Source organism: Spodoptera frugiperda, chromosome 30, assembly GCF_023101765.2.
Source record: "Spodoptera frugiperda isolate SF20-4 chromosome 30, AGI-APGP_CSIRO_Sfru_2.0, whole genome shotgun sequence".
Classification (NCBI taxonomy): Eukaryota; Metazoa; Arthropoda; class Insecta; order Lepidoptera; family Noctuidae; genus Spodoptera; species Spodoptera frugiperda.
Genome location: NC_064241.1, coordinates 684169 through 700379, shown reverse-complemented (window position 1 = coordinate 700379; position 16211 = coordinate 684169). Strand labels below are relative to the sequence as shown.

The 16211-nt window shown below is 35.3% G+C and overlaps 1 protein-coding gene across 1 annotated transcript in view; it reads right to left on the bottom strand.

Moving 5' to 3' along the window:
* Positions 1–1006: 1006 nt before the first annotated feature.
* The window catches only part of LOC118269819 (homeotic protein labial-like), a 30074-nt gene continuing 14869 nt past the window's right edge, over positions 1007–16211 (bottom strand). The window contains exon 2 of the mRNA XM_035585141.2: positions 1007–2757. Coding sequence (XP_035441034.1) covers positions 2363–2757 — 395 coding nt within the window. The 3' untranslated portion in view covers positions 1007–2362. The remainder of the gene's footprint in view (positions 2758–16211) is intronic.

The following is a 16211-nucleotide window of genomic DNA, read 5'->3' as shown; positions in this document are numbered from 1 at the left end:
ATTTGAAACATGAACATGTGCCTATAATACTTCTTATTGTCGTGCGCGAAATAAATGTTTTTTCTTTCTTTCAATTATGGATACATTTTACCATATTATGCCAGTTATTATTCCAATCTTCATGTTTCATAGATTTTCGATCATTGAATAGTCCAATGTTACTTCTCATAGTTAGATATTCAGGGTGTTGCCTTGTATGCTCTGTCTGCCTTCTACTTTAGGTATTCAATTAATGTTATGTTATATCAAAGTAAATATTTAAAGATGACGAATGATTTTAGGTAAATTTTAGACCTTTGGATACTTTATTTGTTTGTACCAGAAATAAATCACTTTGACATAGCGTATGCAGGTACATAAGACAACAATAGAAAATACATTGTGTCTCGCGTAGATCTGCGTTTCAGCACTCTCCTGTATCTCCTATTATCTTTAATTGTGGCTTATATTGTGACCTGTCAGGATTTATAATTTTTTGTAAATGTATTTTAGACTACATTTTATTTCATATTAAGCCAATTTCCCTTTCCTACTCCAGACAATCTATGCTCAAATTCGTAAACTATTTAAATCTGTAGTACTACTCCAATTTGAAAAATATTTCAGATAGTTTTCAAAATTATAATTTTGCTATGCTATGAGCTATGAGATCATAGCTCATAGCATAGCATCGCTGCCGCCCATGGACATCCGAAACTCTAAAGGCGTTACTAGTGCGCTGCCGGCTTTATGGAGGTTAGGAATTTAGAGATTGTTAGGACATCGAGGATTGGGAAGATTAGGGCCTCCGGTAACCTTACTTTTTGTGAGGCCGTGGTATTACTCCGGTTAAGCCAGCCCATTGGTGCCGAAGCATGGCTCTCCCACATTTTGTCTTTGGGGAGTAAAAGGAGTGATAGTCTGTCTGTCAGGAACGTTTTTTCTAGTTCTTGAGGTTTTATTTTTTGAAGAGATAAATTGAACTAGATCAAATTCAGAATCAGTGGGGGTAATAAAACTTCAGATATGAAAATAGGTACAATTAATTTAATGATAAAAGTAGTAGACACTATCTTAATACATAATTTACACTCAGACTGACCTAACACACCACTGGTATATACATTATACTATTTGTACACAATATAGTTACAAAATTAAAGACTAGTATCGTCAACGTACTATTGAAAAACTTATTCAATGTAGACAAAACTGCAAATGTTAGTAACGAAGATAGATAATGTCCAATCAAAGAAAGTCTTATCTTAACAAATAATTTTAAAGGAATTTCACACTTATGTAAAGCAGAAAGCAGGAATTTAATAAATATATTGAGTGTAGCCCATCATAGTGATGAAACAGTCCATACAAGAGAACTGGAGTTTAAATGCAGATGGAAATATGTATCGGACAATGCAGAAAGGTATTGAAATCACAGTCAATTACATTACAAATGAATGTTTTAAACATTTAATACGAATGTCAGCAATATAAAAGAAGACGTACAAAATAAAATCAAAGGCAAAAGATTTCATGAAAGTACAATATTAATGCAGAAACAGAACATTCATTCAGACATGTTACTGATTTTGTAAAATAAATTAAACAAAAACAAGCTTTGGTTTAGAAGTAATAAGGATCATTAAAAATAAATAAAAAAATACAAATCCTAATGATATTGTTCTTAAATATGTATCTCCTAATGGACGATCCTAAAAGCATTTTAGTAGAACAGCGGCTGAACTTACAAGTAACACCTAGCTTATGATTTGAAATTTACATTTAAATTCTAAGAAAATTCATTACGTTGACACATCCGTTGGTTTACACTAGTCAGGTTAATTGAGCCTTTATATCTTTTACAATAACATTACAATAATCTCTTCTGATATAAGTTTTATTTTCAAAGACAAATGTTTCATTAAAAACAATCTACGCTCTATCTAATTTTCATTGGATAATGAAATTATATTATTTGCAGCAGTTATTATATTTTTGATCTGGTGTTATCCTGTCTCAGGATAAGCAGATATATGTATAAATTGTCATCGTGTTTGTTTGCACTCTCATTCGAACTTTGAACGTTAGGTACGAAACTTATGTATCAACACGTATTTTTTATTTTGTAAAAGCTTTCAGAGAGTTGACACAGATGTGGTGTTTTCCCAGAGTAATATTACAACTATTGTAATAATATGATCTAGCTACTAAACATGGATTCGTAAATAAAATGAACACAATAAAAATCAAGACACCAAACCACACAAAAGAGCATAATCTATTCTGTACTAGTCAACATTTTGAAAATGATAAAAACGTTATGATTTTGCGTATCAATAAGACCAACAGTTCACTCGAATAATCGTCTTTGAAAACAATGGATTTAGCTAGATTCGCGGCTGTTCTCACTGGAGCCTACGACACTGGGTTGGGAGGTCGAGGTGGGGGCGACTTCGGGGGCAACTATCAGCCCTTCTTTAATCCGCTTCTTTTGCTTCATTCGTCGATTTTGGAACCATATCTTGACCTGAGTCTCATTGAGCTGTAAGGCGGAGGCTATCTCTATTCTCCTCGCCCTCGTCAGATACTTGTTGAAGTGGAACTCTTTCTCAAGTTCTGTGAGCTGTTTGTTGGTGAAGTTGGTTCGGCCGGTGTTGTTCAGGTTGAGGAGAGGGTTGGCCAGCATTTGGCTGCCAGTGGGTGTTCGCAGACCTTCCTGTGGACTGCCGATGCCGCCTTGACTGACGAATTCCGTCGGAGGAATCATCAATTTGGGAGCTGAAACAAAAGAAATAAAGTTTAATTTAGGACAAAACGGATATTTTAAGGAGTCACTCGTTCAATATTGTCTTAGGCTAAAATGTCTATAGATAGATATTCATTTTATATACAGGTAGAACGTTTGCGCTGACTTGCAATACCATAGATTAATATCCTATTGTTCAGAATAAGTATTTTGAGTAAACATTGGCATTCTTCCTTTTCCGGGCTATTGAAGTTTATGAGTTTTTGTTGTGCACACAGGTTTGTTTACCCAAACATCTCATTGGCACGGATAATCTTTTTAAAACGTACAAACTAAAGAAAGTCCGTGGGAGCCTCTCGGGTCCATTTATGACAGGTGTCACTTTTTTCTAATTCATTTGAAGAAAAAAAAGAAGAAGTGAGATAAAAGATATTTCAATATTAGCCTAAAGACGACACCCCGCTGTGCAAGAGTGGCCCATACTTGTTTCACGGTAAATCTTGGATTCGACGTACATTGTTCTTAGGTAAACATATTCAGTGCGGTTATTATATTATTATACCTTTGTTTGTAGTACACACGTCCGCGTCTGTTTGGTATTCGTGGTGGACAGCATCCTATGTCCCACCACGTCTGAGACAGCTACGAAGCCACGTACAGAATTATGTTTGGATTAAACCTCGCGCAAATATTGGCACTGTTCATATTTGTCTGGTTTGTTTTTAATATTTTGATTTCGTAGAATTGGCCTTGCGATGTGCTTGTCGAATTCCTTGGAGCTAATTAATTGTGAAATGTTTGTGGTCTAATTAAACAAAGATGTGCAAGGTTTTGGGATCATTATTTTTATAAATATGATAGACGCTGTTGGTAATGTTTGGCGTGTGAGTAATAAAATTGAATTTATGTTACTTGAAGTAAAGATAAATAATACTTTAATTTGACCCAGAAAATGAAATAAGTACCTTCAAACTTAATGGACAAAACAATATAGAAACGAGATGAGCGATAAATAAGTTACAAATACAAAGATAACAAATGAAAGCTTCATCAGCAGGCGGACACTCGCACAGCTAATGACACGATATCTACTAATACCCTTCTCGTCAGTCCGTCCATTTGTCCAGATAATCCTTTCGACACTTGTTTCTTTATTAACAAAGTTGGAAGGGGAGAAATTAATATATTTGCTGGCGATAGGTTTGGAATTGATGTTGTCGGGAATTAAACAGTAGGAAATATTAATTGGGTATGAGAAGAAAGAGTTGTTATTTATTTTGAAGCCTGACATGATCAACTATTAGTTGTAAACTCACATAGTAGTTACAGACTAAATAAATACCTGAAATATTATTATGCTAGTAGTAGAAGATTTTTCTTATGACCATCTAAAGCATATTCCTAAACATATCTTAGAATATAACGGAGAAATGTTAAACAAAGTTGACATTGTCTTCGCCAAACAACATTTCGTTGCAAGCCAAAGCATTGGAGGCACGTATTCATAGATATTGATCACCAAATAGATCTACACCTGCCGCTATGGTAGCCAGAGCTCGGTCCCTGGCCTGCCCATCTCAGCAACCCGTTGGCAGATCAAACAGAGCCGGGTGTTTGTCTGTCCGTATGTTTGCGCAACGCTCCGGCCGCTAGCAAACTGGACAGATGCGCTCGTTTCCGTTGTTTCACGATATCTGTTGTATCGTAATTAACCGCGGTTTGCATTGTATGCTTGTGGGAGTTGTCAAGTGGTCGATAAACGCTTTGGTCTTTGGTCTATACAAGAACAAAGACAGCGTTTCTATATAGATATTTAGTAAGTTTATCAGTTTTATGAAAACTTAGGTCTGCGTTATTAAGGTTTTTTCAAATGTTGTTTGGCAAATCAGATAAAGGAATTGTAATAATTTTAATGTCGTTTTAGAACGTGAGTCATTTAAGTCATTATAAATGCATGCAATTGCAAATAGGTTACAATGTATCTCTTTTACACGTCAATCTCTTAAATAACTAGATGAGGCCGGTATTTCCTATCGGACTACTCTGAGAAGAAATGCCGAAACAAACTCAGAGGTCATAGTCTCTTATAAAGTCCAGACAAAATCAATTAAAGATGTCGGAGAATTTCAGTGGACACAATTCAATAGTAATCAGAAATGTTCGTATCGTATAAGACAATGAGCCAGAAGTACGTGCGTGCACGTAGCCCACGATAATATTGACAGGGAACCAAACCTCGCATTGTCTATGAGATGAGGAGACGAGGTTACTGTCGTGTGTATACTTACGCTTCATTGTGCAGACACTTCTATCAAGTAAATTTGTTGCGAAGGCTCACAATGTGAATGTAAACTGCTTCGCTACTTGCATCTATCTATTTATTCTTTCTTATTGATTTCAGTACGTACTTATTTAACTCGATAGACTCATTCATAAATAGATTTATTTTGCCCTATTAAGTCGCTTCTGGGCCCAGTTTTTTGTTTGATAAAAATATTTTACTCAAAGGGAGAGTTTTCGCTCAATTCAAAACAGAGAGAAAATTTCCTTAGCCTTCTGATCTTTTAAAAATAGAAATGCAACGTAAAGCCGCCTACTCGTCAGCGTAAAGCGGGCCACAAAGGCACCGACAGTGGTTGTTTGTCCAGCGGCCGTGGTAATAGTATACCGGGCGATGCGACAGCGCTAATCCATTACGCGATCGCAAGCAAATGTTTGCTCGGTCGTGCTTGCGTACGACTATGCCGTGTTTGCGTTTTTTTGTCCAATGAGAATCGGGTTAGCGCAACGGGGTAGTGCTTAGATTTCAAATAATGGAATGATTTCAACTTGTAGTTAGACGAGTCAATGTTTGTGATCAATTTTTTTTTTATTTTGAATTGCGCAATTTAGTGCAGTTTGCTGTTGTAGTGAGACCATTTCTTAGTTTCGAAATTATCAGAGGTTGTCAAAATATTGCTTCATGTGTTTATAAAGATTTTCAATACAGTACGATGCGAAAACTGCATTAAAGTTTTATTATACAGTTCACTGTTTAGAAAACGTTTGGTTGTTCATTTCATAATTAGTCATTTGGAATGTTGTTCAAACTTTCTTTTTTTTTGTATTTTCCCTGGGAGATGTAACAACACAACGTATGTATTTATCTGACCCTTTATTTACCGGACACAATGCGGGTGGCAATCCATTACGATACGCCGCGGCCCAAATTAACCATAATTCAATCAATTCAATTGTACTACACGACTGGCTGTGTACCGGCGCGTCAACGCCCTACCACGAGAAAAAAATAACATTCGAATTTCAAACAATTGACAGTCAACTGACAGCTAGGGGAGCGGGAGACGATGCCATTGGTCGAAAATTGGACAATGCGGCAGATGCGTTCACGAATAAACTTTTTTTTCTGCTTTTACACGGCCATGTTTGCTTAAATTCTTTACCGAAAAATGGGTGTGTATTACATGGAAAAAAATACGCAGCTGACGTTTCAATTCGTCGCGGAGAGTTGACAGGAGATGCGAGTGGTTAATTAAATCATACATATAAAGTAGGCGAGGGAATATAAATAAGGCTGTTAAGGATTCGTTGGAATTATTATGATCATACGACATGATACCGCTGGATGGCATGATGCATTGCACTTCCGTTACTGCGGTTAGATTGTGGGTGAGTTTGATAAGTTTCACGTCACTTGGAACTAATGAAGTGGGTTTCAGTAGATACGTTTGTTTCTTACAAGCTGCGTTGGCGGACTACCATATAATGCTACTGTTGATACCACTGATCGATTACATGCATGCACAATTGCACATGCAAATTCAAAAGCTTACAATAAAAGTGTGGGTAGACAGGGAAGAGACAAAGAGATGTCAGAATTTCAGAAACATCGACACACAAATGTATTTGTATAAGATAAAATGCTCCCTTTGCCGGTACAACTACATACATTTATTAAAAATTTCGTCACCAAATAATTACGTGGGTTGGTGATAACTTGATAAGGGCACATTACAGGAGCTGCAGGATTACGGGATCAAGTGTATCGGCGTTACAATATTTACTCTGTTGTTCACGTGGGGACGCTGTTATCTTGTTATAGTTATGCTTTTATTAAAAATATAATCGTCTGTGTTTATGGCGCACTCCTTTTAGCAATCGGCTGTCGTTGGAATGATTGAGAGGTTTTATAATTAGGAACGGTTTGTTCCATGTATTCATGTACAGAGATAGGACGTTTATGTACATTGTACACTGCTTATCCTAAATATACACATAGTGTCAGTTAACAGTTATCAATGATGGATATCGTTTAATTTTTTTATTATTGGTTAAATAAAGTAATATTCGGATATTAAAATGATCTAGCATCATTTTGAAGGGTTTAATATTGAAGTTTCATTCTCTATATCGTTAATTTTTAAAGTATGTATTATAAGCATATTGTGTATGAAGAATAGTGGTATTCTTCATACATTTATGGCCTTTTTTAAGAAGCGAAAATCATCCAATGTCCTGTGCGAGGCGAGTGAGGGTATCAGACTCTTACTGACTAAAAACCACCCCGTTCCTACTCTTGCTTTTCGAGCCGGAGCCCTGGTAAACTCGCTAGACAGTCCGCAGCTCCGGATCCTATTGCCGGTTGACGTCTTTTTTTGGAACGAATGTTTGTATAGTCTTAATTTTACTGAAAGCTTCAAGTTTGACTCTCTCTCTTAAGATGTTTGTATTTGTTAAGGCATCTTCATACATAGAGAGAAATTGTTGACATCGGCATTACGTATAATATCTTTTGACGCTGGTAGTATTATTAACGTGCATTAAAAAAATCTTAGATTATACCTATGCAGCAAAATGTACCAAACTGTTCAGTAGGTAATTAATTGGTCATCGTCCCCATGACGTGGGAAGTCCATGAGAGTTTCCATGGAGATAGAAAAAAAGTTAATCAAAATCACTGGAAAACTGCAGTTTCCAAAATATATACTTTTTTTTCTTATTAAAGAAGCTCTAAAACAGCCATATCAAAATAATCTCTCACCGAAAAATTTTGAAAGCTTTCAACGAAAAAATTCTGGCGATTCTCATCGTATATATTACTTATGGCAATTTTTTTCGCCGGTAGCCCGGCAGGGTTGTCGGTGATCAGTCATAGGGCCGTCGCTCGACATAATGCACGTTACTAGTCCGGAATTATTAACGTACCATGAGGGTCTCGGAACGAATAATTGTTTGGCTTATTCGGGAGATTTGGGTAAAATAAAATATGTACGTATCATACGCGATTAGAGGATATTGAGCCTTATGTATTAGTGTTAAGGAGGTTGATATTTGAGTTAGAGAAATACCTAGATATTAATTTGTAGAGATGCATATAAAGTTTATCAGGATTTAAATAATCAAACTACCAACGGCAAAGTACCAATGTATCTTTTACGAGTTATATGTACTTTCTAAGATTATTTAGACACCACAGACAAACAGTGAAGGAAAACATCGTGAGGAAACCTGGACTTATGATTTATGTGTGGTGATCAGTGCTCAAAGCTTCTCTGTGCGAGAAGAGGTCTTTGGTCAGCAGTGGCCACTGGCGGCACTGTTGTTGTGATAAAATAAAACTGTCTATATGAGAATTCAATAGGATTTTAAATTCACATGTAAAAAAAATCAAACTTAGGGTACTTTATCTAAATAGCGTAGCACCTACGCATAAAACTTGAAGTGCTTTCTAAGTACTTAACTTACATTATAAAAAATTACACAATCCACGTTTTCAACACATCCACTCAGGATGCATCGCTAATAAATCCAGGGGTGTCACTCCCTAATCCGAAGGGTTCCGTCGAAAATCCCTAATAATATTTGTTCGCCAAATTTGCTTAAGACCGCCGCAATTTTAGACATCAACGCGCACGGTAAATGTACCTTTTAATTTTTTTAGGGATGATGGCTTCATACTTCAGATACTGTCGGGTTTTTAATGAATTAAAAAATGAAAATTGATGTGTCGTCAGACATTTGAGATTTTTGTTTTGATTTTTTTTTTCGGTATCAGTTTGTTCGTATAGGTATATTGGGTATACTTTTTTTAACATGTTGTTATGTATTTGTTAGTGATATGAATATTTGTGAATCATCTACTTATATTATATTATACATTAAAATAGTATTAATATAAAAAAAATTAAGTATAGTGACAAGAAGGAGGGAAACTTTGTCAATTACGGAATATCATAATCTTTTGATACGAAAATAAGTTTTTGTTGCGTAAAATAATACGATTATTGGTCATTTAAAAAAAAAACAAAATGCTCAAATATAATGTTGGTAAAACATGTTTTTAAAATTAATTAATCGTCTATTCCTCGGGGAAACATAAAGTTTTTAAATAAAATATTTCCTTTCCACTTCTACAATGTCTTAAATCTGACAGACTTCAAAATATGATAAAAATCTTTTTACAACCAAAAAAAAACAATACTAAACTCGAAATAAAAATACTGTCTCACATGAACGTACTTCCGGATGTCCTTTCGTAGAAAAAAAAAAAAAATAGAGAAAATAGGGAAAAAAGTGTTGAGGGGTAGTAGCTACACGTCCCGCGGGAGGTGATCAATCGTGCGGAGTGACGCGAGTCCTCCCGCCGGGCGCCGGGAGGAGGGCTTATCTACTATAAGTAGTATTTATTTAGTTATTTAGCAAATAAATACACAACAAGCTTGTGGAGGTTAGGTTTGCTTGCTATAGAATCTTACGTTAAGTTCTGAAGATAGAAGATTTGAAGTAATGAACCTTTGAGGGTTAGTTAATGAAAAACTGAAATTGAAAATAACTATGATATTTTTTCTTCTGCAAACGGCTTCGCCCGCGTTAAATTCTGGGTTAAACTTCTATCACACAAGTCAGCTCATATTATATCCTCTCCGTATAGGTACCTAATTTCATCAATCGACGGCCAATGTTCCAAACATCCAAACAAACGTTCACATTTATGATATTAGTGTGATATCAGTTGGATGCGGTAAAAATAGCAATAGCAACCCTTGACCTCTTGACTATTTACATAATACATATATACTTAATATACTTGATGAGAATAAAAAATACATGACGTCTCGTGTAGAACTACGTTCCGGCAGAATGCCAGGGGTTAAATCAATCTTACATCAAATTCCAATTCATTATTTAATATTAAACGGAGATCAGAGAAAACATCTATCTATTGACTCGTTACCTAAAATATAAAACAGCTGATTATACCCCAAAATGAAAACAATTCTCCCTCACATCTCAACAATTTACTCGAGATGTCAATATATACTACGTGTACCAATACCCATCACGTAAGATTCCGTTATCAGTTATCACAAATCTGCGCTATCTTGAGATAAAGAGAATTAGAAATGTTTCCTTCAGCCTCGTGCTAGCATTGACAATGATAAACCATTGATTGTAAACAATCAAATGTGCTCGTACCATGTATCGTAAGATTTATGAACGAGATTGATAATAACTATTATTTTGTTTTGAGATCTACACAGAATACATCTTTTTTTTTTTGAGGGGGAAAACTATCCATTAGTTTCTCCCTGGAGTTTCAGACTTTTTCTGACTGGAAACCACCCCGTTCCTACTTCTGCTCTTCGAGCCGTAAACACGGTTATCCGATACATACACAGCTATTGGCCTCACAGAAAACTTATATCTTCAATAATCTTTAAGTTTCATACAGTGATACAATTCTTCAGGTAGGTAGAGAGTAGTAGTAGTAGTAGGTAGGGGGGTCTACCTTTATTAGTAGAATTTTTTTGGTCATAATTTTATTTTGCATAACAACGCATGGCAGAAACTTCATTTCGCAGAAAATCATTTGGTATACCATCATTTGCAATACATTAAAACGCATAATTTTGTAAGTCAGAATCATCTTTAGGCATAAATTGATACGCATAATAATTGAAAGGTAGAACCATCATATTGCAGAAAGTTCACTGCCAGAATCGTCTTTTGGCATAAATTTCATAACCATAATAATTAAAAAGTAGAACCGTCATATCTCAGAATGTTCACAGTTAGAATCGTCTTTTGGCATACTTTTTAATTGAAAGACTCATCAATCACGCAAGCATGCAGCATGCAAGCAAGCATGCAGCAAGCAAACAGCATGCAAGCAAGCATGGTTTCCGTCACGGCTCCGGCGCTGCGGGGCTCCGGCGGCCCCACGCGTGCTAATCGTCGCAGACGGCTTTCGCTCACCACCGCAGCTTCGGCTTGTTGGCCGGCTTCGCCGGCCAGCCTCAGCAGCGGCGGCTCGCTCATAGCCGCCTGCTCCTCAGCCCGCGGGCCGCCTCGCCACTCCGCGCCTACGCGATTTTAAATTGCACTCTAGGGGTAGGGCAGACAAGACTACGTGCAGTCGGTTTTGCAGCGATTCGGTTCTGTCACTTCACTAACTTTTATTCTACCATCTTCTTAATATGCCAAGTGAAATTATGCCAAACAATCGTCGCTCTAAATAAACGTTATGTGAAACAAAATTATGCAAAATTAAGCTTTGCCAAACGTAATTATGCCAAATAAAATTCTACCATCTTAAAAGTATGCCTTTGTAAATTCGGACATATAAACATTCGGCAAAACAATAATTATATTAAACTAGCAAACCTGGCAAACTCCGTTTTGCCACCAATGGTTTTCCCGTTTTCTTACTTTTCTCTTGAAGTTTTTTCGAATTTTCTTTGCTATAAACCTTGCGAAGCCCGAGATCTTCCCAACGAATGCAAAACTGTGGAAATCGGTTCGTGCGTTCTGGAGTTATAGCGTCAGGAAGGAAAACCCGACTTATTTTTATATAATAGACAATTTTTATGGCATATGTATATTCGTTCAAATAAGATTCTGCCAGGTGTGTTATGCCAAACAAATTTCGGAGCATTAAAATTCTGCCAGATAGAGGGAACCCAGGTAGGAGAGAGGCTCTAAAAAGCACCAATACTTTTATAAACGCACTAGCAAACTCGACGAACTCCGTTTCGCCACCAATGATTTTCCCTGTTTTCCTTCTTTTTTTTTCTTGCTATAAACCTCATGGAGCCCGTGACCTTTCCAACGAACGCATGTCCGTGAAAATCGGTTCGTTCGTTCTGGAGTTATAGCGTCAGGAAGGAAAACCCGACTTATTTTTATATTACAGATTTCCATTTTGTCTTTCATCGTTCTTAGTTCTGGCCAATGATGGAAAAAGTTCATAAAATAAATTATGATGTTTCAAAATACTATCAATTTGAGTCTTTAAAGTTAGCAGCAATAAGTATGTTTTTATAGAAATATAGGTTCCCAATGCGACACGATGACACAGGAGAAATACACTTCAAACGTGTTCCGATTTACTTTGTTGATTTGATCAGAACGAAATCTAAAGATGATTCGCTTGTAAAGTCAATGTTAGGTACTTCAGTGCGACGGCAGATACTCGTATGAATCGATATATCTCGGGCTATAGATAACTATCGTCACCAAACGTTATATTTATCGAAACGCAACATTTACAAATTGTTATCGCGAAAAGATTTTGATTTCTAGATTTTTTAGTAAATCCTTTTAAACATGTTTGCTTAGCAGATTACTATCTAGCCTTCGCAAATGTATTTTAAGTTATCTGCGGTCATCTTTTACTGGTATTACGAGTACAAACCAACTTGGATTTTTATCTATAGCAAAACATAAAAGTCTATAAAAATCTATAAAATCACTAAGTACTTCGTTTCCAAACTTTTCTTTGAAATAGGAATCACATCAAGCCATTTTTATCCCAACTGCGATAAACATCTAGGTAACTCTGTAGCTAATGCTAAACCTATGTTAGTACTAAGTACATAACAAAAAACACATGTTTTTGTCAAATAAATCTATATTTATCAGAGTACCTACGGTGACGTCACGAGATGTGATCACATTATATAAGTACTTAGGTACGAGACGACGGCGCTATCTTAACAGATAATGATGCATTTGTCTTCAGAAATCAACGTCACTTGTTTTTGTAGTAAAGTTTAGCCTTCCCCTCATTGTCAGTAGTTGCTTAGCATAGATTTAGATCTTTCTAGATTTTTTTTTGTTTAGAACAGATTTTTCCGCGTCATATCTAACACGTTAAACACTGCGTTCGTGGTTTGCTTCAAGAATTTTCGGCCATAGTTAAAGAAATAATTTGTATGAAGTTTTATTACAATGAATTATTAGATAAATATAGGTATTATCTAATTTTTTTTTAAATGTTGTCTGTTAGATTATTTCTAAACATATTTTTTTCTTACATACATTAATTTGAAATATTGATTTACTACATTTTATAGGGTAACGTGTCGTAACGACTCCGAAGCTGGACTCCGTTTTATCTTATTGTGAAGTTATATGACAAAATAAAAAAATATATGTGTCTAATATTTTTTAATTATCTAACTGACGGACTAATTAGATTTTTAATTTTCATTCTCTGTCTACTATCCTATTTTTGTAATAGGTTAATACCGTTTATTTGGAGTGTTGCTTGTATCTATTACCAGATACATAAATGTAACCAAACTAATTTTTAATGGGCTTATTACCTAGGTTTTGTAGTTTTCTTCAACTGATATTGTATTATGCATGTATTATTTATTTAAAGTATATAATATTCACACTATATTGCTTACAATATAAATATCGAAATGTTGACTCGATAAATACCTAAGTAAAGATTTGCTTTATGGCCTCAAAATATAATACTCTCGAGTGCGGCTATAAAGATAATCGCTACGGACAAGCAATAAACAAACAAAATATAAATATCTACTGCAATATATAATTGGTATCTGAAAGTTATAAAGATAAATATTTGTGTTTTGTGAGTATTAAGGTAGCCTAAATGTTGATAATTCATCTAAAGTTGACAACAAATGTTAGACGTTTTACGTAACTTTATAACATACATAAATATTATAATGTTCCACGTGCAGAAAGTTGACAAATTTACGTTATTTTCATTTCAGGATTTCAGCATTTTTATTAATTTTACGTAAAACAAGCTCTCTGTTAATTGTGAGTATTTTATTCGAAGTTTTCTTGGGTGATTCAAAATAAAATGACTAAGTATTTCATCAAACTGTCTATTGATTGTAAAAATATGTATATTTAAATCTGTTTTATTTCTTCTACATCATTATTAATAATCTACAAATATGCCTCAAACTTATCCATATCTGTAACATTTAGCATATTCGAATTTTCTTTGCTACCTCTCTGGTAGAGGTAGTACGACTTTGAAGAGAACATAGTAGTTCCCTTTTTTAAAGGGGGATAATCATCAAATGACTTCTCCCACCTGAGTAAGACAAACCAGAATGTCAGACTCTTACTGACTAAAAACCACCCCGTTCCTACTCCTGCTTTGAGCTGGAGCTTCGGTACCATGATCCCTAAGTTACGCGACCATGGTAGAACATCTCATTAGACTTAGATAACTACGTCACAAATAGAGATCAGCTTTGTCTTTATTGATATCGATGCGCGACTGATTGATATCTTGGGAAATACCAGACGATGTCATGTTATCGGTATATCGATACAAGTGTCCATTTCTCGGGTTTATCCAGCTCACACAGATTCTGATCTTCAAAACTTTAAGAGAAGCATCATCAAGTATGGATCCATGTAGTTCATGAAACTAGATAAATGTATCATCAGCCTTTACCATATCTCAAGTCAAGAAGACTTTACCATATTTGTCATGCTTCGTAGGAAGCAGTGTCATCGTAAGATATCGTAATGATAGGTACGTCACAGAAGGATGATGATGACTTCTTCTGACGTTGACGTTACACGAGTATTATCTTAAAGTCAAAGTCAAATCATTTATTCTATCTATACCACAAATAGGAACTTTTGAAAAGGCAACAGATAAATAATAGTCTGTCAGTCTGGCCGTCAGTGAAGCTTCGCATGGAGAAGAACGAGCATACTCCACCGGTAACTGTTTTAAAAATATAATTATGTTTAAAATTTTTCTGATACATTTACCCAATCAGTGTCTCTCCTCTCTCTTTCATCTCCTGTGTGTATCTAGATCCATTAACATGATATCAGTTAGACACACTTTGGTTAATAAATAGGAAAGTATATGTTCAATAAATCGTCTTAATTTCTAACAACCAACTAAATATACCTAATTCTAAGTATTTAACAAGAAGCTACCTAACAGGAAAACTGCTATCTATCATACTTATGCTCATCATCACGATCACGCCAGATAAAGGGTTATTTAAAATAGAGATGTCAAATATTTGTCTATCACAATATTATATTGGCTATCAATAGTTCTATTAGCTAGCGGCCATTTATCTACTCGTGTTGATCTTATCGAATAGATCTAATAGACTAGCGCCTGGCTGGTGATTCACGTTCAATGTAGATAGAATGTGATATCGATGATTGTGATATGCTAAGTTCTGCTAGTGACTTTGCGAACGAATAAAACAAGATCTAACTATCACGTATGTGTTTACAGACTCAGGGTGCTTTTCCACCAGAGATGTGCTATGCTACGTTGCTGTTGATGCGTTTGGATTCCACCAATCATATTAAAATTGGTATACATAGCTTAACACTGGAAACCGACTTAGCTAAGCTACGTTTTGAAAGATGCATGCTATGTATGCGTGCTATCGATACAGCGCATACTCGAGCTGCGCATCTTCCTTACGCAGCTACATAGCTTAGTATCAGTGGAAACGGTCACATAAGTTACAGCTTAGCTAATATTTCCGTAGCATAGCTACATAGCATATCCCTGGTGGAAAAGCAACCTAATTGTAATTTTTATTTGGTTTTGTTTATGCAATATTTGTGTGAAAGAGCATCCAAGTATCCTAACAAACTTTTTATACTTATTGCCAATGTGACTGCTGATTAAATGCATTTTATATTCTCACGCCTGGGTAAATAAGTATGTTTTGATTATACTCTTTCAAATATTTAGAAAAGCTAAATACATATTTGAAATAAGCTGTAACATGGTGATTAAGATACAACATTCAAAAGATTATAAAGTTTTGACGTTTTAACAAAAGAGCTTCATGTCCAAAGTTCCATAAAATATTCATAAAGTTGTAAAAATGTCATAAAATATGAATGTAATCCTGTCGAAATCTGTACAGTTGTTTGCGTTGCAAATCTTGGCAGATAAGACGGGCCCTCGTCTGTTTATTGACGGTGATTAGATTAGCTTCGAGTTCGTGGACCTTAAATTCGAAAATTTTTGAAGACCTGCTTTAAAAATTCATTTAAATATGTTCACTATTTTCTCTCAGTCTACGAAGGATAGGTAAAGAAATGTACTTCCATGATACCATAATAGGGGGTTAGATTGTTGTCACTATTCTAGACAAGAAAAAACTAAATAATCAATTTTCTTGGGAATTGATGGGTTGCGATCAATAAACTAATGAGA